General features: G+C 42.2%; 2 protein-coding genes across 6 annotated transcripts in view; one reads left to right on the forward strand and one right to left on the reverse strand.

The window, feature by feature from the left end:
- The window catches only part of LOC118358992 (CD276 antigen), a 92,205-nt gene extending 81,287 nt beyond the window's left edge, over positions 1 to 10,918 (reverse strand). The window contains exon 1 of the mRNA XM_035737089.2: positions 10,665 to 10,918. The gene's annotated coding sequence lies outside the window, so the exon portion shown is untranslated. The remainder of the gene's footprint in view (positions 1 to 10,664) is intronic.
- Positions 10,919 to 11,718: 800 nt separating this feature from the next.
- LOC118359001 (ubiquitin-like protein 7) lies at positions 11,719 to 21,631 on the forward strand. Of its 5 annotated transcripts, none has more exons than XM_052480982.1 (11): positions 11,719 to 11,986; positions 12,301 to 12,481; positions 12,571 to 12,690; positions 12,819 to 12,901; positions 15,794 to 15,878; positions 15,978 to 16,035; positions 16,160 to 16,293; positions 16,538 to 16,587; positions 16,670 to 16,846; positions 16,959 to 17,069; positions 17,388 to 21,631. In XM_052480982.1, exons 1-11 carry the CDS (start codon positions 11,879 to 11,881, stop codon positions 17,526 to 17,528), a joined length of 1,248 nt encoding a protein of 415 aa, XP_052336942.1. In that variant the 5' UTR covers positions 11,719 to 11,878; the 3' UTR covers positions 17,529 to 21,631. The 5 variants fall into 5 exon arrangements, with proteins under 5 accessions (XP_052336942.1, XP_052336941.1, XP_052336943.1 ...); XM_052480981.1 differs by having other exon boundaries at positions 11,724 to 11,986; positions 16,956 to 17,069; XM_052480983.1 differs by having other exon boundaries at positions 11,724 to 11,986; positions 12,307 to 12,481; positions 16,956 to 17,069.
- Positions 21,632 to 23,321: the final 1,690 nt, after the last annotated feature.

Here is a 23,321-nt window from a genome sequence, read left to right on the forward strand (position 1 = left end):
TGGCCTTCTTTGCAAACAGTAATTGAGTAATATTATTAGCCTAAATTATGACTATCCAATCTACTCATCACATTTCGAACATAAGTTTGCATGGAATGAATGGAATGCGTTATTATAAAGATGCATTTTTACGGTGAAAATTGGTTTCCCCAAACTTGAAACTAATGCGCCGTCTATGCATAGGCTTGTGATTTGGCGGTTCGTTACTCGTGTTGTTGGCTGAGAAAAAGTACACGTGGACAGTTATTCTAACATGTTCAAAGTGTGTGGTAAGAAGGACACACGTCATTGCATCCTGGACTTGCATGTTCTGTTAAGATTAAATTCCGTAATCTAATAGTGAATTCTGTCATTCTGAGCACCGTGGGTGGACGCCCTAATCAGGTTACGCACCCAATGCATATGGGTCAGGTAAATGTCTCAAATGTCCGGTAAATTCAAATGCTGCAGGTCAAATGTCCAGCGCCAGGTTTTCATAACGGAAACCCTGGATTGTGTGTGTGTGTACACTACCCATGACCCACATAAAAATGGGTAAGGGTATGGGTAAAAATGAAAATAAACACTATAAAATGACAGCAGGGGCACAACAATCATGTTTTGTTTTATTTTTTATTATTTCACCTTTATTTAACCAGGTAGGCTAGTTGAGAACAAGTTCTCATTTGCAACTGCGACCTGGCCAAGATAAAGCATAGCAGTGTGAACAGACAACACAGAGTTACACATGGAGTAAACAATTAACAAGTCAATAACACAGTAGAAAAAAAGGGGAGTCTATATACATTGTGTGCAAAAGGCATGAGGAGGTAGGCGAATAATTACAATTTTGCAGATTAACACTGGAGTGATAAATGATCAGATGGTCATGTACAGGTAGAGATATTGGCGTGTAAAAGAGCAGAAAAGTAAATAAATAAAAACAGTGTGGGGATGAGGTAGGTGAAAATGGGTGGGCTATTTACCAATAGACTATGTACAGCTGCAGCGATCGGTTAGCTGCTCAGATAGCTGATGTTTGAAGTTGGTGAGGGAGATGAAAGTCTCAGACTTCGGCGATTTTTGCAATTCGTTCCAGTCACAGGCAGCAGAGTACTGGAACGAAAGGCGGCCAAATGAGGTGTTGGCTTTAGGGATGATCAGTGAGATACACCTGCTGGAGCGCGTGCTATGGATGGGTGTTTCCATCGTGACCAGTGAACTGAGATAAGGCGGAGCTTTACCTAGCATGGACTTGTAGATGACCTGGAGCCAGTGGGTCTGGCGATGAATATGTAGCGAGGGCCAGCCGACTAGAGCATACAAGTCGCAGTGGTGGGTGGTATAAGGTGCTTTAGTGACAAAACGGATGGCACTGTGATAAACTGCATCCAGTTTGCTGAGTAGAGTGTTGGAAGCAATTTTGTAGATGACATCGCCGAAGTCGAGGATCGGTAGGATAGTCAGTTTTACTAGGGTAAGCTTGGCGGCGTAAGTGAAGGAGCCTTTGTTGCGGAATAGAAAGCCGATTCTTGATTTAATTTTCGATTGGAGATGTTTGATATGAGTCTGGAAGGAGAGTTTGCAGTCTAGCCAGACACCTAGGTACTTATAGATGTCCACATATTCAAGGTCGGAACCATCCAGGGTGGTGATGCTAGTCGGGCATGCGGGTGCAGGCAGCGATCGGTTGAATAGCATGCATTTGGTTTTACTAGCGTTTAAGAGCAGTTGGAGGCCACGGAAGGAGTGTTGTATGGCATTGAAGCTCGTTTGGAGGTTAGATAGCACAGTGTCCAATGACGGGCCGAAAGTATATAGAATGGTGACGTCTGCGTAGAGGTGGATCAGGGAATCGCCCGCAGCAAGAGCAACATCATTGATATATACAGAGAAAAGAGTCGGCCCGAGAATTGAACCCTGTGGCACCCCCAGAGACTGCCAGAGGACCGGACAGCATGCCCTCCGATTTGACACACTGAACTCTGTCTGCAAAGTAATTGGTGAACCAGGCAAGGCAGTCATCCGAAAAACCGAGGCTACTGAGTCTGCCGATAAGAATATGGTGATTGACAGAGTCGAAAGCCTTGGCAAGGTCGATGAAGACGGCTGCACAGTACTGTCTTTTATCGATGGCGGTTATGATATCGTTTAGTACCTTGAGTGTGGCTGAGGTGCACCCGTGACCGGCTCGGAAACCAGATTGCACAGCGGAGAAGGTACGGTGGGATTCGAGATGGTCAGTGACCTGTTTGTTGACTTGGCTTTCGAAGACCTTAGATAGGCAGGGCAGGATGGATATAGGTCTGTAACAGTTTGGGTCCAGGGTGTCTCCCCCTTTGAAGAGGGAGATGACTGTGGCAGCTTTCCAATCCTTGGGGATCTCAGACGATATGAAAGAGAGGTTGAACAGGCTGGTAATAGGGGTTGCGACAATGGCGGCGGATAGTTTCAGAAATAGAGGGTCCAGTTAGTCAAGCCCAGCTGATTTATATGGGTCCAGGTTTTGCAGCTCTTTCAGAACATCTGCTATCTGGATTTGGGTAAAGGAGAACCGGCAGAGGCTTGGGCGAGGAGCTGCGGGGGGGGGGGGGTGAGCTGTTGGCCGAGGTTGGAGTAGCCAGGCGGAAGGCATGGACAGCCGATGAGAAATGCTTGTTGAAGTTTTCGATAATCATGGATTTATCGGTGGTGACCGTGTTACCTAGCCTCAGTGCAGTGGGCAGCTGGGAGGAGGTGCTCTTGTTCTCCATGGACTTCACAGTGTCCCAGAACTTTTTGGAGTTGGAGCTACAGGATGCAAACTTCTGCCTGAAGAAGCTGGCCTTAGCTTTCCTGACTGACTGCGTGTATTGGTTCCTGACTTCCCTGAACAGTTGCATATCGCGGGGACTATTCAATGCTATTGCAGTCCGCCACAGGATGTTTTTGTGCTGGTCGAGGGCAGTCAGGTCTGGAGTGAACCAAGGGCTGTATCTGTTCTTAGTTCTGCATTTTTTGAACGGCGCATGCTTATCTAAAATGGTGAGGAAGTTACTTTTAAAGAATGACCAGGCATCCTCAACTGACGGGATGAGGTCAATGTCCTTCCAGGATACCCGGGCCAGGTCGATTAGAAAGGCCTGCTCACAGAAGTGTTTTAGGGAGCGTTTGACAGTGATGAGGGGTGGTCGTTTGACTGCGGCTCCGTAGCGGATACAGGCAATGAGGCAGTGATCGCTGAGATCCTGGTTGAAGACAGCGGAGGTGCATTTGGAGGGCCAGTTGGTCAGGATGACGTCTATGAGGGTGCCCTTGCTTACAGAGTTGGGGTTGTACCTGGTGGGTTCCTTGATGATTTGTGTGAGATTGAGGGCATCTAGCTTAGATTGTAGGACTGCCGGGGTGTTAAGCATATCCCAGTTTAGGTCACCTAACAGAACAAACTCTGAAGCTAGATGGGGGGCGATCAATTCACAAATGGTGTCCAGGGCACAGCTGGGAGCTGAGGGGGGTCGGTAGCAGGCGGCAACAGTGAGAGACTTTTTTCTGGAGAGAGTGATTTTCAAAATTAGTAGTTCGAACTGATTGGGTATGGACCTGGAAAGTATGACATTACTTTGCAGGCTATCTCTGCAGTAGACTGCAACTCTGCCCCCTTTGGCAGTTCTATCTTGACGGAAGATGTTATAGTTTTTGGTGGCCTTCCTGAGCCAGGATTCAGACACGGCAAGGACATCAGGGTTAGCAGAGTGTGCTAAAGCAGTGAGTAAAACAAACTTAGGGAGGAGGCTTCTGATGTTGACATGCATGAAACCAAGGCTTTTTCGATCACAGAAGTCAACAAATGAGGGTGCCTGGGGACATGTGAATATAAACATTTTGGGGATACTGTGCATAGAGGGGAGGGGTAGAGAGACTTGTCAAGGACCATATCACCTCCAACCTACCAGACACCCTAGACCCACTCCAATTTGCTTACCGCCCAAATAGGTCCACAGACGATGCAATCTCAACCACACTGCACACTGCCCTAACCCATCTGGACAAGAGGAATACCTATGTGAGAATGCGGTTTATCGACTACAGCTCGGCATTTAACACCATAGTGCCCTCCAAGCTCGTCATCAAGCTCGAGACTCTGGGTCTCGACCCCATCCTGTGCAACTGGGTGCTGGACTTCCTGACGGGCCGCCCCCAGGTGGTGAGGGTAGGCAACAACATCTCCACCCCAGCTGATCCTCAACACTGGGGCCCGACAAGGGTGCCTTCTGAGCCCTTTCCTGTACTCCCTGTTCACCCACGACTGCGTGGCCACGCACGCCTCCAACTCAATCATCAAGTTTGCGGACGACACAACAGTGGTAGGCTTGATTACCAACAACGACGAGACGGCCTACAGGGAGGAGGTGAGGGCTCTCGGAGTGTGGTGTCAGGAAAATAACCTCACACTCAACGTCAACAAAACTAAGGAGATGATTGTGGACTTCAGGAAACAGCAGAGGGAACACCCCCCTATCCACATCGATGGAACAGTAGTGGAGAGGGTAGTAAGTTTTAAGTTCCTCGGCGTACACATCACAGACAAACTGAATTGGTCCACCCACACAGACAGCATCATGAAGAAGGCGCAGCAGCGCCTCTTCAACCTCAGGAGGCTGAAGAAATTCGGCTTGTCACCAAAAGCACTCACAAATCGAGAGCATCCTGTCAGGCTGTATCACCGCCTGGTACGGCAACTGCTCCGCCCACAACCGTAAGGCTCTCCAGAGGGTAGTGAGGTCTGCACAACACATCACCGGGGGCAAACTACCTGCCCTCCAGGACACCTACACCACCCGATGTCACAGGAAGGCCATAAAGATCATCAAGAACAACAACCACCCGAGCCACTGCCTGTTCACCCCGCTATCGTCCAGAAGGCGAGGTCAGTACAGGTGCATCAAAGCTGGGACCGAGAGACTAAAAAACAGCTTCTATCTCAAGGCCATCAGACTGTTAAACAGCCACCACTAACATTGAGTGGCTGCTGCCAACACACTGACTCAACTCCAGCCACTTTAATAATGGGAATTGATGGGAAATGATGTAAAATATATCACTCGCCACTTTGCTACAATGCTACCTAATATAATGTAATGTAATATAATGTTTACATACCCTACATTATTCTTCTCATATGTATACGTATATACTGTACTCTATATCATCTACTGCATCCTTATGTACTACATGTATCACTAGCCACTTTAACTATGCCACTTTGTTTACATACTCATCTCATATGTATATACTGCACTCAATACCATCTACTGTATCTTGCCTATGCCGCTCTGTACCATCACTTATTCATATATCTTTATGTACATATTCTTTATCCCCTTACACTTGTGTCTATAAGGTAGTAGTTTTGGAATTGTTAGCAAGATTACTTGTTGGTTATTACTGCATTGTCGGAACTAGAAGCACAAGCATTTCGCTACACTCGCATTAACATCAGCTAACCATGTGTATGTGACAAATAACATTTGATTTGATTTGATTTAGACACTGACCAACTAGTGAAATGCTCCTACATAACCCCTGAAAGTACATGCAATATTACAATAAAATACTAAAACTATCCAGTATACTATAATAGCACAGACCTCACAGACTGGATGATACTGATTATGATTAAAATAATACTGTCTACAAGAATACTGTCTACAATTGAATTATGTGTATAGTTATTCTATTGCATATAGGAAAACAGAGATCTTGTCACGGTTGTGTATAGATATGGACCAAGGCGCAAAGTACGTTGAGTTCTATATATTTATTATAAAGTGAAACTTACAAAAAACAAAAGGAAACCAATTACGAACCGTAACATAAGAGGTGTACAGACACTAACTCCAAACACGAAATTCAATATCCCACAAACACAAGTGGGAACAAACACTACTTAAATATGATCCCCAATTAGAGACAACAATTACCAGCTGCCTCTAAATGGGAATCATACAAATCACCAACATAGAAAATTAAACCTAGAACCCCACATAGAAATAATAAACTAGAACACCCCCCAGTCACACCTTGACCTACTCATAGGCTTTCTATGGTCGGGATGTAACAGATCTGTTTCCGCTCTTTTACTGTACTCCTCATTTCCCTTTGGCATACAGTATATCCTGTACTGTATTCTCCCTCAACACTCATGTCCTCTCCTGTCCACTATTCTCTCTCCTTCCCTTCCTGAATCCTAACACAGCCAGCATACCCTGCTGACGACCCCCAGAGAGAGAGAGGCTGTGAGGGGAGGATAAGGACTATAATGGGTAATGCCAACTGGGGTCAACATGACGGCATGGTATCAGGTGGCTTGTGGGTAGGCTAGTTAGGCTACAACATAAGCAGATAGCACAAAAGGGAGTGGTACACTAAGAGGTATGGTTAACACAGTCTTCAGCTATGGTGACCAGATTGGTCTGTTCACAGAAATGAAAAGTAGAAGCCTCTGACAGTCACTTCGGTTTGTATTGCTATTAACAACATTACTGAGATAGAACAAAACAAATCCCCACCAAATACTCAATCACAACGTAAACATAGCCTACTTCTTACAGTTAGAGAGCTAAATGTGTTTGTAATAAATGAATTACAAAGTTTCCAACTATCCAGGTTTGTACATTGCCAAATGTTCTGAGTCACATCAACACGGCTATCTATGGTCATCAGCTTCCTTCCTTGGCTTAGATGAAAACCCTACGATGAAAGACTTTCCATGAAGTCTCCAGATGAGCTCAGCAAAACGAAAGGGTGTGGGAAGAAAGGTAACTTCCACACAAAGCTACTTCCATAATAGGACTGTTCCCTGGACCCTGGCTGTCTGTCAGTCTATCTGTCTGTCTCTCTCTGGTCTGGACAGCTGTCCAGCAGGCAGCAGCAGCCAGCCTGCCCATAATTCATTTAGCATGCCAGGACTAGGGACTAGGGAGCTTGCGATCTAGAAATATTTGTCCTGCTCACTGGTTTCAAGTTATTCATGGCAAGGCTGATGCATTGTTTGTGTCATAACATACCCGCATGGCATGCATAGAAAACATTACAACATAGACAGATGACATACCTAAGAGTTCTTCATAATCACAAGTCAGATTTCCTGACACATTGTTCAGTTCCTGTTTAATTCAGTTTCACATAGCTCAGCCAATTTGAACTCAGATATTATTGAGTATGACTGGTACGCAGTGCGAAAGCCACTGTCTGTCGAGGCCCATGTTTTTGTATTGAATTACTCAATGTTATTTCCCTTCTCCCTGTCTACCTTCTCCACCAGGACTGGTAAATCCCCCTTTTCCTCTCTCCCTGCACTACCCAGATTCTTTTGGTCATCTTAATGTCAGAGGTCAGATCAAACTCATTTGACCACACCTGCAGCCTTTGACAGGCATAAGGCAGGAATTATTTCAGCACACTAACAAGTACAAAAAAGCAGATCCATTTACATTTGTTGTGGATTTATAGGTTGTGGTATCACGTACACAAATGGTATTACCTAAACGTAAGGTGTTTGCTGGAAAAGTCTGATATTGCTAATGCTTTTCCCTCCATTTTAAGTATGAAGTATTTCTCTTGTCTTTCCCCAACGTTGGTTATAATTTCCTCTCTAGCCAGTTTAGTATCAAAGACTATTGTATCCCTCCAGGATGTTGTACCTGCCAAGAAAGCCCAGCTGCTCTGCTCTGACAATCATATGAAAGTCATCATCAGACCAGTGGTTCTGAAGCCCAGTCCTCCAATGCAGTATGGAGCTCAGAATAATAACATAACACAAACAGCAGCTGACACCATGAAACTAACTCTACCCTCAAGGAGAAATAAAAAGCATTGCCTTCTATAGAAGTTGAGACATTGAGATATGGGTAAAGATATTATAATTGCATTGTAAACCCTCTGTAAAACAACAATGACATTACATCGGCTTGTTGAATTCACTTTTATTCGATAAAACCGAGTCTAAAGTTAGAAATAGCTCTCTAAGGTCTGCAATGACTGACATGATAAGAGGAAAACTGCTGACTGAGGAGTAAGTTGAAAGCCAGACTAAGTTCATTAAAAAGGCGCGCCTCACAGTTTAAGAATCTCTGTTCTAGAAGACCTTATCATATTTTATTTATAATCACCCAGGTTGTTTGCCCTATGTTGCCCTGGGCCTGAACATTTTTCCCCTCCCATCTCTGTGATGGGTTAATACTCCTGTGTGTTTCAAGTTCCAATCACAGCGGTCCCAACAAATAGGAGACCACCCACTGTGCACAGATGTCAATGCAATGTCTATTCCACATTGGTTCAACACAATTTCATTGAAATGACGTGGAAACAAAGTTGATTCAACCTGTGTCTGCCCAGTTTCCAGTCTTTTGTCTAAAAACAAGACAATCATGTTATTATCAAGCTTTACAGACTATAATTAAGATTTGAGCAGTGGATGCTCCTCAGAGGTGGAGGGGTGGTCCATCCTATTCATTGAATGTCAGATAAATAAAAATAGTGAAACATTTAAAAAAAAAAAATGTTTTAGATAAAACTATACTAAATATATTCAAGTTACCAAATAACTGATTAGAACACATTGATTTGCAATGAAGGTCTACAATAGCCTCAACAGCAGCACTCTCAGGGGTAGCGCCATGGTGTAGCAGGAGGACAGCTATTTTCGTCCTACTCTAGGTACATTGACTTCATTACAAAACCTAGGAGGCTTAAGGTTCTCAACACCTTCCATAGATTTACACAGTAATTATGGCAACTTGTGGAGGATGTCCTACAACCTATCAGAGCTCTTGCAGCATAAACTGACATGTTGTCTACTCAATCAAAGGATCAGAGAATAAATCTATTACTGAAAGCATAAGCTACCGCTAGCTAGCACTGCAGTGCAAAAAAAATGTGGTGAGTAGTTGACTCAAAGAGAGCGATAAAGACAATAGTGGAACAGTTTTGAACAAATACATTTCTTCAAAAATTAAGGAGACGCATCAGAGAGAAAGTGAGAGACGGAAGCAAACAGAACGAAATGGGGATAAACCTACCTGAATTTGTCCAATAAAAACTGTTGTTTGCAACTGTTTGGACTAATAGTTACACCCTAGATCAGCTAGATGCAGGCAAGAGTGTGGAAGGTGGTATTGAATGTGTCACTGGCACCTTGATTACTCTAATTTGTCTCTCGACCTGTGCACCTACTTTATAAACTTTCATTCATAGGCTAGGTTGTAGCAACCTCACAATGGGTATAGGGAAAATTTGAGTATGACCTCTCTTTGGTAGGGGGCAGTATTTTGACAACCGGATGAAAAGTGTGCCCAAAGTAAACTGCCTGTTACTCAGGGCCAGAAGCTAGCATATGCATATATATTTGGATAGAAAACAGTCTAAAGTTTCTAAAACTGCTGAAATAATGTCTATGAGTATAACAGGACTGATTTGGCAGGCGAATCAATGAGGACAAACCATCCAGGGGAAAAAAATTAAGGTCATAGGATTTTCCAATGGTTTTCTATGGGATACCCTTATTATTAGGAACCTGGTTGCAGTTCCTATGGCTTCCACTAGATGTCAACAGTCTTTAGAAATTGGTTGATGTTTTTCTTTTGAGAAATGAAGAAGTAGTCCTATTCATTGTAGGTGTCACTCCAGGTAGACTCTACTGTTTTGGTGCGTGTGAACAGGAGCGTTCTCCACATTGTTTTTATCCGGTATTAGAAACAGTTTATTCCGTCTTAAATTTTATCGATTATTTTAGGGTACCTGAGGTTGGATTAGGAACGTTGTTTGAAATGTTTGGACCAAGTTTACAGGTAAGATACTTTTAGATACTTTGTAGGCATTTTGGGTGAGTTGAAACCGGTGTATTTCTGAATCAAACGTGCCAAATAAATTGACATTTTTGGGGGGACATAAAGAAGAACATTATCGAACAACAGGCCCATTTGTGATGTTTCTGGGACATCTAGGAGTGCCAACAGAAGATCTTCAAAGGTAAGGCATTAATTATATCGCTATTTCTGACTTTTGTGTCGCACCTGCCTGGTTGAAAATGTATTTTCATGTGTTTGTATGTGGGACGCTATCCTCAGATAATCGCATGGTGTGCTTTCGCCGTAAAGTCTATTTGAAATCTGACACAGCGGCTGGATTAACAAGAAATTAAGCTTTAATTTGATGTATAACACATATATTTTCAAGAATGTTAAATATTTGAATGGAGTATTTTTGAATTTCGCGCTCTGCAATTTCACCAACATCCTATAGCTAAACTATAAATGGACTGAATGGTTGTTCCAATTTATTGTCTGGTGGGGCAGGGGTGGGGGGGGTTGGTAAAATGTGATAAACAAAAACCGCCATTGGGACATTAACTTATTGAGACTTACATCGAAGTTACTTAACGGTGTATTTATTGTTAATGAGTTTCTTAAACGAGTCTATTGTCTTTTGTTCAAATAAGATGCAGTAGTAGCCGTATATACAGTCATGCGGCGTTTCTGCTTCATTTACTCCAGCTGTTGCTTACATCTGCAAGCACAACGAAATATTCGTGGCTCATTCTCAAAATTCTCAGAAAATCAAAACGACGCGTTATTACATGGTTACTACACCACGTTTCATATAATTTTCTTTGACGAATGTAAATAAAAAATTATGTAAAAACTTACCATGTTTGGGGAACGCAACTTATGAATCACAAACCATCCAGCGTCAGTGATTTGTTACACAAAATCGCATATGATGTTATTCGGTTGAGTTTTGTATACCCTCTTTGGGATTTCTTGACAAAATAAGCGCTAATAGTGTTCCCTTGAACCCTTTTGACTTGACAAAGTAATAGTTCGGCTACAGGAATTGAAAAACCTTACATTCAGCAGGATTCATTCGATTCTAAGAAACCACTCCCATACGGTGCTTTGTCCAGTATGATGTCACGGGTACGTGAAAAGTGTTTGCCCCCCGACCCCCACCGCTGGGTAATGTTAACCCTTTATTTTGTGATTTAATCTTTATTTAAAGGCATACAGTATATTAAGAAGGCAAGCATACAGTATATTAAACACACGTGGTGCTTATCAATTTACTTATTCTATCATGTTTTGTACATCTCAAATTCGTCATACACAACTTTATAATTTGGAATATACTAAGGCTAATAATAATACGTGTAATACCTTGATTACACATTTCTGTCTGATGAAGGGTCATATGCTTTGATGAAAATAACAAACTGGATAGGCAATGGTGTTGTATGAACTAGATGCCATTGTTGAACTGGACGTTTGCAATAAATGTCATTAAAACAAAGAGAGTTGGTTTTACACTTACACTGCTATGTGACCAATGCAATTTGATATGATTTTGATTTGATGGGCTCTGCTGAACTCAGCTGTGTGAGAAATAATCCTGTATCCAAATAATGAACCCTTCTGCACCTAAATCCTGTCTGACTCCTAATGCTTCACACCCCCCTGACAAGACATTGGAGTCCAATACCTTACAAATGGTTATTTTCGTTTTCAATATCACATGTAATTGTTAGTTCCTAACAACAACAAGGGACATTTTTATTTCAAATTATGTTTTGATAAAAGTCGTTCAGTTTTTTATACGTTCAGTTTTTTTGTTTAATCTTGGGGGAAAAATGACTCCAGCTGGTAATAATAATGTAAAATATGTTGGTAGTTTGAGGGTTAAAATAATTTGATGATGACACAGAAAAGTTGGAAAGTAGTCTCTGCGACCTAATAACTGACCAAATATGCAACAAGGGGTGACGAGTATCTTGAAATTGCTGTAGAAAAGGTAATTTGGTTAGAATTGCTACATCTACGTTGCAGTTGTTACATTTTGCTTCAGGAAGGACCGTGATTGCAAATAAATGATACATTATTACCATAATGTATATTCCATTACTTCCGCCTTGGTCAGCGTGATTGTAGACCACGTGACTAAACAAGGATTAAACATCGTTTCAACAAAGCAAATCGTGAGTCTGCAGTACAATTTTTCATTTAGTTTCATGTGTCATTGGTGGATTTAATGCGTTTTAGTTGCTGCCATACAAACGGTATTTTTGAAAACGTCATCTTAACGGTCTTTACTTGCTAAAAATGTTAATGCCTAATGTTAGTGGCATTATAGCTAACCTGCTAGCTTAGTGGCTAATAGCTAACGGTAACGTTAGCTGTGCATATCAAAAGATTAAACATCTAACGTTACTTTTCCAAACTTTAGCTAGTTTTAGATTCGTGAATGTGGTGCTGTTGCCAATGTAGATTTTCGTAACTTGTTCCTGTCTAGCAACAGCTTATGATGTCGGGGTGGCACCTGTCATTGAAGCTGGTGGATCAGCCCAAATCCACCTTCCACTTCCCTGAGACGATGCCTGGAGACGTGTCTCCCGGCGGGTACCGAGTCTCTACTCTGAAACAACTCGTTTCGGCACAGCTCCCGGATTCCCTACCGGACCCCGAACTCATAGGTTTGCATAACATAAGTGAACAACTCCCATGTTAGCTAACTTATTTACAATTTGTGTCTGATGTTTTTTTTATTGATGTAATATGTCAGAGCTGGTACACTGTGGTCGCAAGTTGAAGGATGACCTGACTTTAAACTCCTGTGGGATCCAGCCTGGATCCACCCTGCACATCCTCAAAAGGACCTGGCCTGAACCTGACATCAATCCAGGTGGGTTTTGACAGACCAACTCTAACCCTCTTAGAAGCGCCATGTCACTAGACATTCCCATTTATAAGGTTACTTCTACACAGAACCATAGTAATTTATCTCTTCTGTCTTTCTCCCTTTGTCTGTAGAGCCAGTGAACAGGACGACTGCAGCCAGGGAGTTCCGTGTGCTGCAGGCAGCCCTCCACTCCAACTCCACCTACAGAGACTCGGTAATAACATTGTTATGGTGTTGAGAATGAACATGTAGAAGGATGTCTTTATCAGAAATCCTATTAAATCAGTTACAACGGGGTCCAAAATGATTGACAACCTTGATAAAGATTAGCAATAAGGAATGTATAAAATACACTGAACAAAAATATGAACACAACATGTAAAGTGTTGGTCCCGTGTTTCATGAGCTGAAATAAAAGAGCCCAGAAATGTTCCATATGCACAAAAAGCTTATTCCTCTCAAATTTTGTGCACACATTTGTTTACATCCCTGTTAGTGAGCATTTCTCCTTTGCCAAGATAATCTGTCCTCCTGACAAGGGTGGCATATTAAGAAGCTGATTAATCAGCATCCAATCAAATCAAATCAAATGTTATTTGTATAGCCCTTCGTACATCAGCTGATATCTCAAAGTGCTGTACAGAAATGATCATAACACAGGTGCACCTTGTGCGGTGGACAGTAAAAGCCCACTCTAAAATGTGCAGTTTTGTCACACAACACAATCCCACAGATGTCTCAAGTTTTGAGGGAGCATGCAATTGGCATACTGACTGCAGGTACAGTGCCTTGCGAAAGTATTCGGCCCCCTTGAACTTTGCGACCTTTTGCCACATTTCAGGCTTCAAACATAAAGATATAAAACTGTATTTTTTTGTGAAGAATCAACAACAAGTGGGACACAATTATGAAGTGGAACGACATTTATTGGATATTTCAAACTTTTTTAACAAATCAAAAACTGAAAAATTGGGCGTGTAAAATTATTCAGCCCCTTTACTTTCAGTGCAGCAAACTCTCTCCAGAAGTTCAGTGAGGATCTCTGAATGATCAGCCAAAAGGCCCATGATCACTCTGGATGAACTGCAGAGATCTACAGCTGAGGTGGGAGACTCTGTCCATAGGACAACAATCAGTCGTATATTGCACAAATCTGGCCTTTATGGAAGAGTGGCAAGAAGAAAGATATCCATAAAAAGTGTTTTTTTTAAGTTTGCCACAAGCCACCTGGGAGACACACCAAACATGTGGAAGAAGGTGCTCTGGTCAGATGAAACCAAAATTGAACTTTTTGGCAACAATGCAAAACGTTATGTTTGGCGTAAAAGCAACACAGTTCATCACCCTGAACACACCACCCCCACTGTCAAACATGGTGGTGGCAACATCATGGTTTGGGCCTGCTTTTCTTCAGCAGGGACAGGGAAGATGGTTAAAATTGATGGGAAGATGGATGGAGCCAAATACAGGACCATTCTGGAAGAAAACCTGATGGAATCTGCAAAAGACCTGAGACTGGGACGGAGATTTGTCTTCCAACAAGACAATGATCCAAAACATAAAGCAAAATCTACAATGGAATGGTTCAAAAATAAACATATCCAGGTGTTAGAATGGCCAAGTCAAAGTCCAGACCTGAATCCAATCGAGAATCTGTGGAAAGAACTGAAAACTGCTGTTCACAAATGCTCTCCATCCAACCTCACTGAGCTCGAGATGTTTTGCAATGAGGAATGGGAAAAAATTTCAGTCTCTCGATGTGCAAAACTGATAGACATACCCCAAGCAAAGTTCAAGGGGGCCGAATACTTTCGCAAGGCACTGTATGTCCACCAGAACTGTTGCTATAGAATTTAATGTTGATTTCTCTACCATCAACCTCCTCAATGTCTTTTTAGAGAATTTGGCAGTATGTCCAACTGGCCTCACAACCGCAGACCATGTGTATGGCGTAGTGTGGACAGGCAGTTTGTCAACATTGTGAACAGAGGGCCCCATGGTGGCGTTGGGTTATGCTATGGGCAGGCATTCGCTACAGACAACAAACACAATTGCATTTTATCGATGGCAATTTGAATGCACAGAGATACCGTGATGAGATCCTGAGGCCCATTGTCATGCCAATTATGGTGGTCACACCAGATACTGACTGGTTTTCTGAGCCAAGCCCCAACCTTTTTTTAAGGTATCTGAGTCCGACATAAACATATCTTTATTCCCACTCATATGAAATCCATAGATTAGAGCCCAATGAGTTTATTTCAATTGACTGATTTCCTTATGTGAACTGTAACAACTATTGTTGCGTGTTGGGTTTATATTTTTGTTCAGTAGAAATAATTCAAATACTGAGCTATATTTTATGCTCAAAAGAATAGGAAAGTTATTATTTTATACTAATACAATTGGTCAAAGAAAGATACTTTGTTTAATTAGTAGTACTACTCAAAAAGGTAGTGGTGAAAAATTGACACCCCTAAAAATGATTATAAATGAAGTAGTCAAAGGTGTAGTATTTGGTTCCATATTCCTAGCTCACAATGACTACATCAAGCTTGTAACTATACAAACGTGTTGGATGCATTTGCAGTTTGTTTTGGTTGTGTTTCAGATTATTTTGTGCCCAATAGAAATGAATGGTAAATAATGTATTGTCATTGTGGAGTCACTTTTTAGTTGTAAATATGAACAGAATATGTTTCTAAACACTTGTACATTAATGTGAATTATACCAGGATTATGGATAATCCTGAATGAATGGTGAATAATTATGAGTGACAAAGTTACATAGTGTCAAAGATCCTACCTCCAAAACATGCTAACCTCTCACTATTACCAATAACAGGGGAGGTTAGCATGTCTTGGGGATAAGATCTTTGACTCTGTAAATCTGTCATAATTATTCATGACTGTTACTTGTTAAATAAAAATATATTTATCTGGGCAATTGTTTTAGTATAAAACAATTATAATTTCCCAATTTTTATTTAGCATACACTAGCTCAGTATTTTAATGATTTATCTTATACAGTCATTATTTATCTTCTTTATCAAGGGTGTCAATCATTTCGATCCCCACTGTATATAACTTAATTTGCTTCCCCAGGTGTTTAAGATGCTGACTAATAAGGAGTCTCTAGATCAGATCATTGTGGCCACGCCAGGGCTGAGATCTGACCCGGTAGCGCTAGGCAAGTACTGATTAGCCCTGCCCGTTATGACATAACATCACCCTAACCATGTCACCAAGGAGGTTATCTCTTACAATGCTATTCTTCTGAATCTTGCAGGAGTGCTCCAAGACAAAGATCTATTTGTGCAATTCACAGACCCGAACATGCTGGATGTGTAAGTGTTTTTGTTCCATTTACTGTAGAATGACTTTGTCATGCCATGTTGTGAATGACTAACTTAGACTGTGGATTTGTGACATTAGGGATAATACAAAAGTATCAAACGTTTTGCCTTGTAGGTTGATCAGTTCTCACCCAGCCTTGGTCAATGCCATCATCCTGGTCCTCCACTCAGTGGCTGGCAGCATGCCTGCTCAGTCCAGCGCCGGCTCCTCCCGCAACGTCTCCTCCAGCTCCTACAGTGACATGCCAGGTGAGCATCACACTGGTGGAAACTACAGGGTGGTGTTCAATAGGTTAGACTGTAGAAAAATGGTTTGCAACGGAAAACAAAAATCTGTTCTTATTGGACAAGGTTCAGGTAGCACCTCCCTGTTTCATTCTTTTTCAAAACGTTTAGTCCCTACTGAACACGACCAAGTGATGGCCACACCGGTCTGTCACTCACCATCACTAAGACTGGAACATGTATGACATTTGCGTTGTCTTGTCTGCAGGAGGGTTTATGTTTGAGGGCATGTCTGATGACGATGAAGATTTCCAATCGGTGAGTCAATCTAGCTGGATTGAGATTTAAAATGAAAATATAGATGGAGTATAGCTAACATCATTGCTATGTGTGTAACTAGGGCAATCAGGCAGGACCATCCAACCGAACCGGGGGCCCAGCAGGAATGCGGCCAGTGTCCCTTGGCCATAGTGGAGCTACAGGCCCTCGACCCATAACACAGAGTGAGCTGGCCACTGCCCTGGCCCTGGCCAGTACTCCTGAGAGCAGTGCTGTTACTCCCACTGCAGGGGCTCAGGTAAAGAATGTCCCATCATCCTCCCTCAACACACAAATACACTCCTCTACCAGTGACACAGAGCAGACACTTGCCCTTCTAACTGAGTGCCCTTTGTTCTGTGTTGCAGCAGGACACCTCATCTGGAGTGCCTCCCACGCCAGCAGGGACTCCTGTCAGCAATGACCTTTTCAGCCAGGCACTGCAGCAGGCTCTGCAGGCCTCCAGCATGTCCTCTCTGCAGGTCAGTCTCTTCTCCTTTCCTCTTCTCCTCTCTACTCTCTCATTCTCTCCTTTCCCTTTCCTCTCACTCTCTCCTCTCAATGTGCTACATGAGCCACGAGGACAGATCAGATCCACATGTCTCAACCTTTTAAAGGACAACACTGTGGATAGAAGCTGTGCTCTTAATCATACTGCCTGGAGCAATGGCACTCGCTGCGTTTCTATTTGGTCTCTCTCTAGCTGGAGTAATGACGGCCTAAGCTTCAATGCCTCTGACTGTGTGTTTTGGTCTGTTTGCCAGTAGTTTTAAGGGTAGCTTTGTTCTACTGTCTTATAGGGGCGTTGGCAGTCCCAGCTGCAGCAGCTGAGAGACATGGGGATCCAGGATGAGGAGCTGATGTTACGGGCGCTCCAGGCTACAGAGGGGGACATCCAGTCAGCTCTGGAGCTCATCTTCGCTGGAGGGCCAGGACTCTGAGCCAAGCCAGGGCCCTGAGAGAGGAGAGTGCACAGACCCAAGCTGATGGCTCTGGTCATTCTGCCATTGGGCTGTGATATGGACACAATGTTTCAGACATGAAGACCTCATTACTACTCCTCTACCCTTTCATACACAGCCTAAATGGAACAACTTTTAAATGAGTCGGTCAGATTAAGGGGTAGATAAGGTACATGTTTATCTTTATTACAAGTCAAAAACAAAAATAATAAATGTTTTGCCAGCCATTTAAAGGAGGTTTGTTGCTAGCCCCTGAAGGCTTTAAACTCATCACTGTATGAATATATACATAATGAAAGAGGGCTGTGTTCTACCAGAAATCTTCATTTTGTTTCAGACACTAGCATTGACTCAGATCTGCTATAAAATATGCCTCGGAAGAAAGCAGTGTTGAGATTACCCCTCGAGTCTAATTGTGATTCATACAGTTGTACACTAGGTGGCAATGTCTAACCTCTTACCATAGTTCCTTTGCGATTCCATTCAATAGAGAAATCAGGAGTAGAAATTTGACAAATATGGCTAGCTGATGTTTGAACTGATTCTGAAACTGGTTCAGTTGGGCTGCCAGATCAATAAACACATACATAATGTAATAGTTGTTTGAGAGTAAATGTAAATACCAGTATTAGACTATTTTTGTGGTTTGATAAAAATATAGGCTCATCCAACATGTATGAGATTTATTACATTTTTACTCTTTTAACAGCTGACATTATGCAAACATTGTACTGCAGAAGGATAACCTTGTATCCATTCTAAGTACCATCCATTCAGATATTATTGTGTCTGAGCTGAACACGGTCGCTACGAGCAAATGGCTTTTCTCAATATTCAAATGGGCTTGCTCTTTAAACAACCAGACCCATTTTGTGTGCTGCTTTGTCTCATTGTCTCCCATTGGGGTGCTGTGGAAGAAGAGGACAAATTGTGTTCCCCCCTCACCCTACCATTCTCAATCTTCAGTAATTGCCCTGCTTAGTTTTATAAGTGCGTCTTGTTGAATGGGGCTTTTCATGAGCACAGCACCCAAACAGTGCTTTGTGTCTTTCTGTCCCCATTACCATTTTATATGCAGGCCGTGCACACCTGCAGGCAATTTCCCTGTGAATATCTCTTACAGAGTTTCAACATGACGTCTCGCTGGACTCTTCAGAACTTATTCAAATGATGGCGAGTCTTCAATTGGTTAATACAACGTTTGATTGCCTTTCAAGCTAATTTAAATAAATAATGATCCTCCATAGCAATTGACTTACTGTAGGCTTATTAGACAATATATTGGTCTTCTTTGTTTGATAGATCACGTTAAAAGCATTGCAGCAATGGTAGAGGTATTGTGATTATTGAATAGGAACGGTTTATTCTGCTGGTCGTTGCCTTGTCAGACCTATCCTCTTAACTGCAGCATCACATCCTCAAACCTCCAACAATGTACTGTCACAACATCCAGGGAAGTTGCCATGGAGACTCATTTATCTGATTCAGATGGGGATATGTAATCACATTGCACATCTTCACATATTGCTGTCATTGCACTACTTTTAGGTTACACACATTCTTTCTCTTTATTTTCTCCACCCGTAGGACAACGCAAAGCCGATGAAACGCTTTCCTCGTCTGCCCCCTGACATCAAAATGGAGGTGAAAGAAGGTGCTGTCCAGACAGATTTGTTCAGTCACACTATACACCTGTGGCTGTATAGTGACCTCTCTCTCCCTTCTGTCCATGCAGACAGGCTTGTGTGGGACCTAGGGGGGGGGGGTGAAAATAGGGTGTTATTTGTGGATGAAGGCATTGTCTTGGCTGGGTAGGAAACGGCACTTAATCGGGTGAGTCACTAATGTTTGACAAACTGTAGAGGGACAGAATAAATGCAGGGAAATAGGGGAGGACAGTCATTCCTCCCATCCTTTCTCTCCCCATTCCCCCTGTCCCCCAGAGTCTTAGGTCATTATAGCTCCTCTTCTCTCATGTATTCTGCTGCTCTGAATGCCCGACTGACTATATGCAGACTGCAGACACAGCGACTCAACCCAGGTTCATAGCTGGTTCACATGGCCCTGAAGAAAATTACCTTTCATGAGTACAGCAGCTCCAAGCTCTGCACCACTCTGCTCCAGCTCTCTTTCATCTAAACCACTGTTACGACAACATAGTTGGTTGGAAGAAGCTGTAATTCAAAAAGAAGGACAATAAATTACATAGAGACTGTTGGCTGGGTGTTTCTGAGTATAGTGGCTTTGCTCTGCAGCAGACAGAACTATCCACATTGTCCAACACAACATTGACCTGTAGATTCAGGGGATGGATTAGGACAGTCCTACTTAATTATACTGTATGTCCACACAGTGCAAAACTCTTTGCATCCATAATAGACCATTTAAAGCAGAGTAAAAGCTAAGTTAATCTAACTGCCAGAGACTGCAGAATAATAATAACAGGTTTCACTTTGGGTCACCTCCTCACACGTGTCAGAAGGGAACTGGAGGATAGTTTATTGTCTCCCCATTTTGTTTTTGTCTTTTTAAACGATGCAGTTCATGTGTTATTAGCATCAAGTCTGTTTACCTGAGATTGCTTTCTGCCAGGCATGACTGGGCTGAATATGAAATGAGTTGGTGATGGACAAGGGCCATTTTTTCTATCCGTCTGTGGAATGGATGCATTCATTGCTGCTTTCAAGCCATGTCTTTCAGGCCTGTGGGTGCTCTTTTGTCCAGCAAATGACACTTTGATGCATTTCCTCTCAGATGTTTTAACCCTTGGTGGGCGTTTTAACCCTGGGAGAGGGTGATGTCGCAGCAGTGGGAGAAAGGTTAGAAATGATACATCTCTCCAGAGCAGTAGAAAGGGCCGCCATGGAGATGCTGTGTGGTAGAGAACGATAAGAGTGTCTGAATAAGATTTATACATTAATCTAAACAAAACAGCAATACCCTGCATCACCTTGGGTGGATTCTCAGGAGAGTATATTAACACACTCCTGTTCAGGTATCAACTAATTAGTTCATTGCAGATTTATGTCGACCTTGTGTGGGGAAAATATTTCTCCACATTTTCACAAAAGAGGTGGAAGTGGATCACACATTCCCTGCCTTCTCCTTAATGCTTTTGGTTGTCGGTGGTAACATCCATCTGTCTGCCCTCTGTCTCTTCATACAAGCTGTATGTAATAGAAAACACTGTAGACTTTATAGGCCAGCTTGGCTCCATTGTGAGACTCTGAAAGGATGTTTACACATTGATCTAGCCCCACCTAACAACAGGAGGCAACAGGAGAAGAGCTGGGGAGAGGAGCACGCTAACGAACACGGATTCCTTTTCAGGAGCAGAAAGAGCATTAAAGCCATGTGGCCTGAATCCCAAGGCTGTCCGGTCTGCTTGTTAAAGCCACGCCCGTGCGCGCGTGTGTTTAAATGAAGGATTCTCTAGCACCATCACCATCAAAGCCCAGGGTGTGTTCTCTGTAATCTCAACCGCTGGTCTCTGTCTCTCAGAGCTCTCTTGTTGTCGTTTATTAATTCATGCATTAAGTATACTCTCGGAGAAAGACGCTAGAGACCGACTCAGACCGTGTTTGGCTTATACAGCAATTAATACATTTCCTCTGTACAGATCTTGGGTTAGTTAATTAAATCACTATAATATCACGGCCGGACGGTGTGCAGTGAGAACAGGGTTGGGATTGTGTGGTGGAGCAGATGACCATTCACTACTAGGTTGACGTCAGTGCCTTTATCCTCTCTTACTATTCTTTCAATACCCCGTCTTTGAATCAACCAACAGAGAGTAGCGCTATGGCACTTACCATTGAATAGACCCGTACCATGGTAACTGGTAACCACAACGGTATGGAGTTAAAAACATCTTTTGGATTATCATTTTTTTTTTGTAACATGTTTGTTGCAGCATCAAGAAAGAGCCAACAGACAAGAGGGTTTTGGACTCATAAACTCTACTTTATTTAGGTTGAAACTTGATGCCTCTATGTCCCCATACAATACATTCAGTATATACATTTGGCGATGAGGGACTGTACAGATATGTTAAAGTAGTGCATACATACATGGGAAGAAAATGTACACAAAAGCACTAAAATCACAGAGTAAGTCAATGGCTGATGGCAATGTGCGCACACAACCCAACACTTCTCTGAGGGTGAGAAGGACTATTTCAGGTTCCCACAGAGACATAAAGTGTACAGTGAGTCTGCTGATTGAGACAAAGCCCCTTCTTTGCCTTCCAGAGTCCCCTCCCTTCCTCCTTCTAGCCAGGCGAGGGGTCTTCCTCTGGGCAGTGTGGACAACGTACGTGGGACCTTGCCTACAGTAACATGCGCCTGTCAGCAGCACTGACTTAAGATCCTCCTCTTCTTTAAATGTTTCATCTCTACCACACAGGAACATTCTTAAGACATGTAGTGCATTCGGAAAGTATTCAGACCCCTTGACTTTTCCCACATTTTGTTACGTTACAGCCTTATTCTATTCTAAACTGGATTACACCCCCCCATCAATCTACACACCATACCCCATAATGACAAAGCAAAAACAAGTTTAGACATTTATGTAAATGTATATATTTGTTTATATTGTTTGGTACCCTTCCCCAGATCTGTTCCTCAACACAATCCCTTCTTAGGAGCTCTACAGACAACTCCTTCGACCTCATGGCTTGTTTTTTTCTCTGACATGCACTGTCAACTGTGGGCCCTTATATAGACAGGTGTGTGCCTTTCCAAATCATGTACAATCAATTGAATTTACCACAGATGGACTCAAAGTTGTAGAAACATCTCAAGGATGATCAATGGAAACGGGATGTACCTGAGCTCAATTTTGAGTCTCATAGCAAAAGGGTCTGAATACTTATGTAAATTAAATAAATAAAAATATGTATCAATAAAACGTTTTTTTTGCTTTGTCATTGAGGTACTGTGTGTGGATTGATGTGTAAAAAAATATTTAACACATTTTAAAATAAGGCCAAAACATAGTGTTTAAAAAGGGAAGGGGTCTGAATACTTTCAGAATGCACCGGACATATGTACATACATATACATATACATATATATATATATATATATATATATATATATAGTACCAGTCAAAAGTTTGGACACACCTACTCATTCAAGGGTTTTTCTTTATTTTTACTATTTTCTACATTGTAGAATAATAGTGAAAAACATCAAAACTATGAAATAAAACATTTGGAATCATGTACTAACCAAAAAAGTAAATATATGTTATATTTGAGATTCTTCAAAGCAGCCACCCTTTGCCTTGATGACAGTTTTGCACACTCTTGGCATTCTTTCATCCAGCTTCATGAGGTCTGTACCTGGAATGCATTTCAATTAACAGGTGTGCCTTCTTAAAATTGTATTTGTGGGATGCATTTCAATTAACAGGTGTGCCTTCTTAAAATTGTATTTGTGGAATGTATTTCCTTCTTAATGCATTTCAGTTGTGTTGTGACAAGGAGGTGGTATACAGAAGATAAGGTTATTTGGCAAGAATAGCTCAAATAAGCAAAGAGAAATTAAACTTTAAGACATGAAGGTCAAGAACTTTGTATGTTTCTTCAAGTGCAGTCTTAAAAACCATCAAGCGCTATGATGAAACAGGCTCTCTTGAGGACCGCCACAGGAAAGGAAGGCCCAGAGTTACCTCTAATGAAGTTGTCCTTTGCAGCAGAGGTAACTGCACCTCAGATTGGAGACCAAATAAATGCTTCATAGAGTTCAAGTAACAGACACATCTCAA

Source organism: Oncorhynchus keta, chromosome 2 (assembly GCF_023373465.1).
Source record: "Oncorhynchus keta strain PuntledgeMale-10-30-2019 chromosome 2, Oket_V2, whole genome shotgun sequence".
Taxonomy (NCBI): Eukaryota; Metazoa; Chordata; class Actinopteri; order Salmoniformes; family Salmonidae; genus Oncorhynchus; species Oncorhynchus keta.

What these genes read in the sequence shown, in the direction of transcription:
- LOC118359001 (XM_052480981.1), top strand. Translation starts at nt 11,879, where the DNA reads ATGATACATTATTACCATAATGTATATTCCATTACTTCCGCCTTGGTC. An exon ending in TCGTTTCAACAAAGCAAATC is followed by an intron (nt 11,987 to 12,300) that starts GTGAGTCTGCAG and finishes GTTCCTGTCTAG; the next exon opens with CAACAGCTTATGATGTCGGG. An exon ending in CCAGCATGTCCTCTCTGCAG is followed by an intron (nt 17,070 to 17,387) that starts GTCAGTCTCTTC and finishes ACTGTCTTATAG; the next exon opens with GGGCGTTGGCAGTCCCAGCT.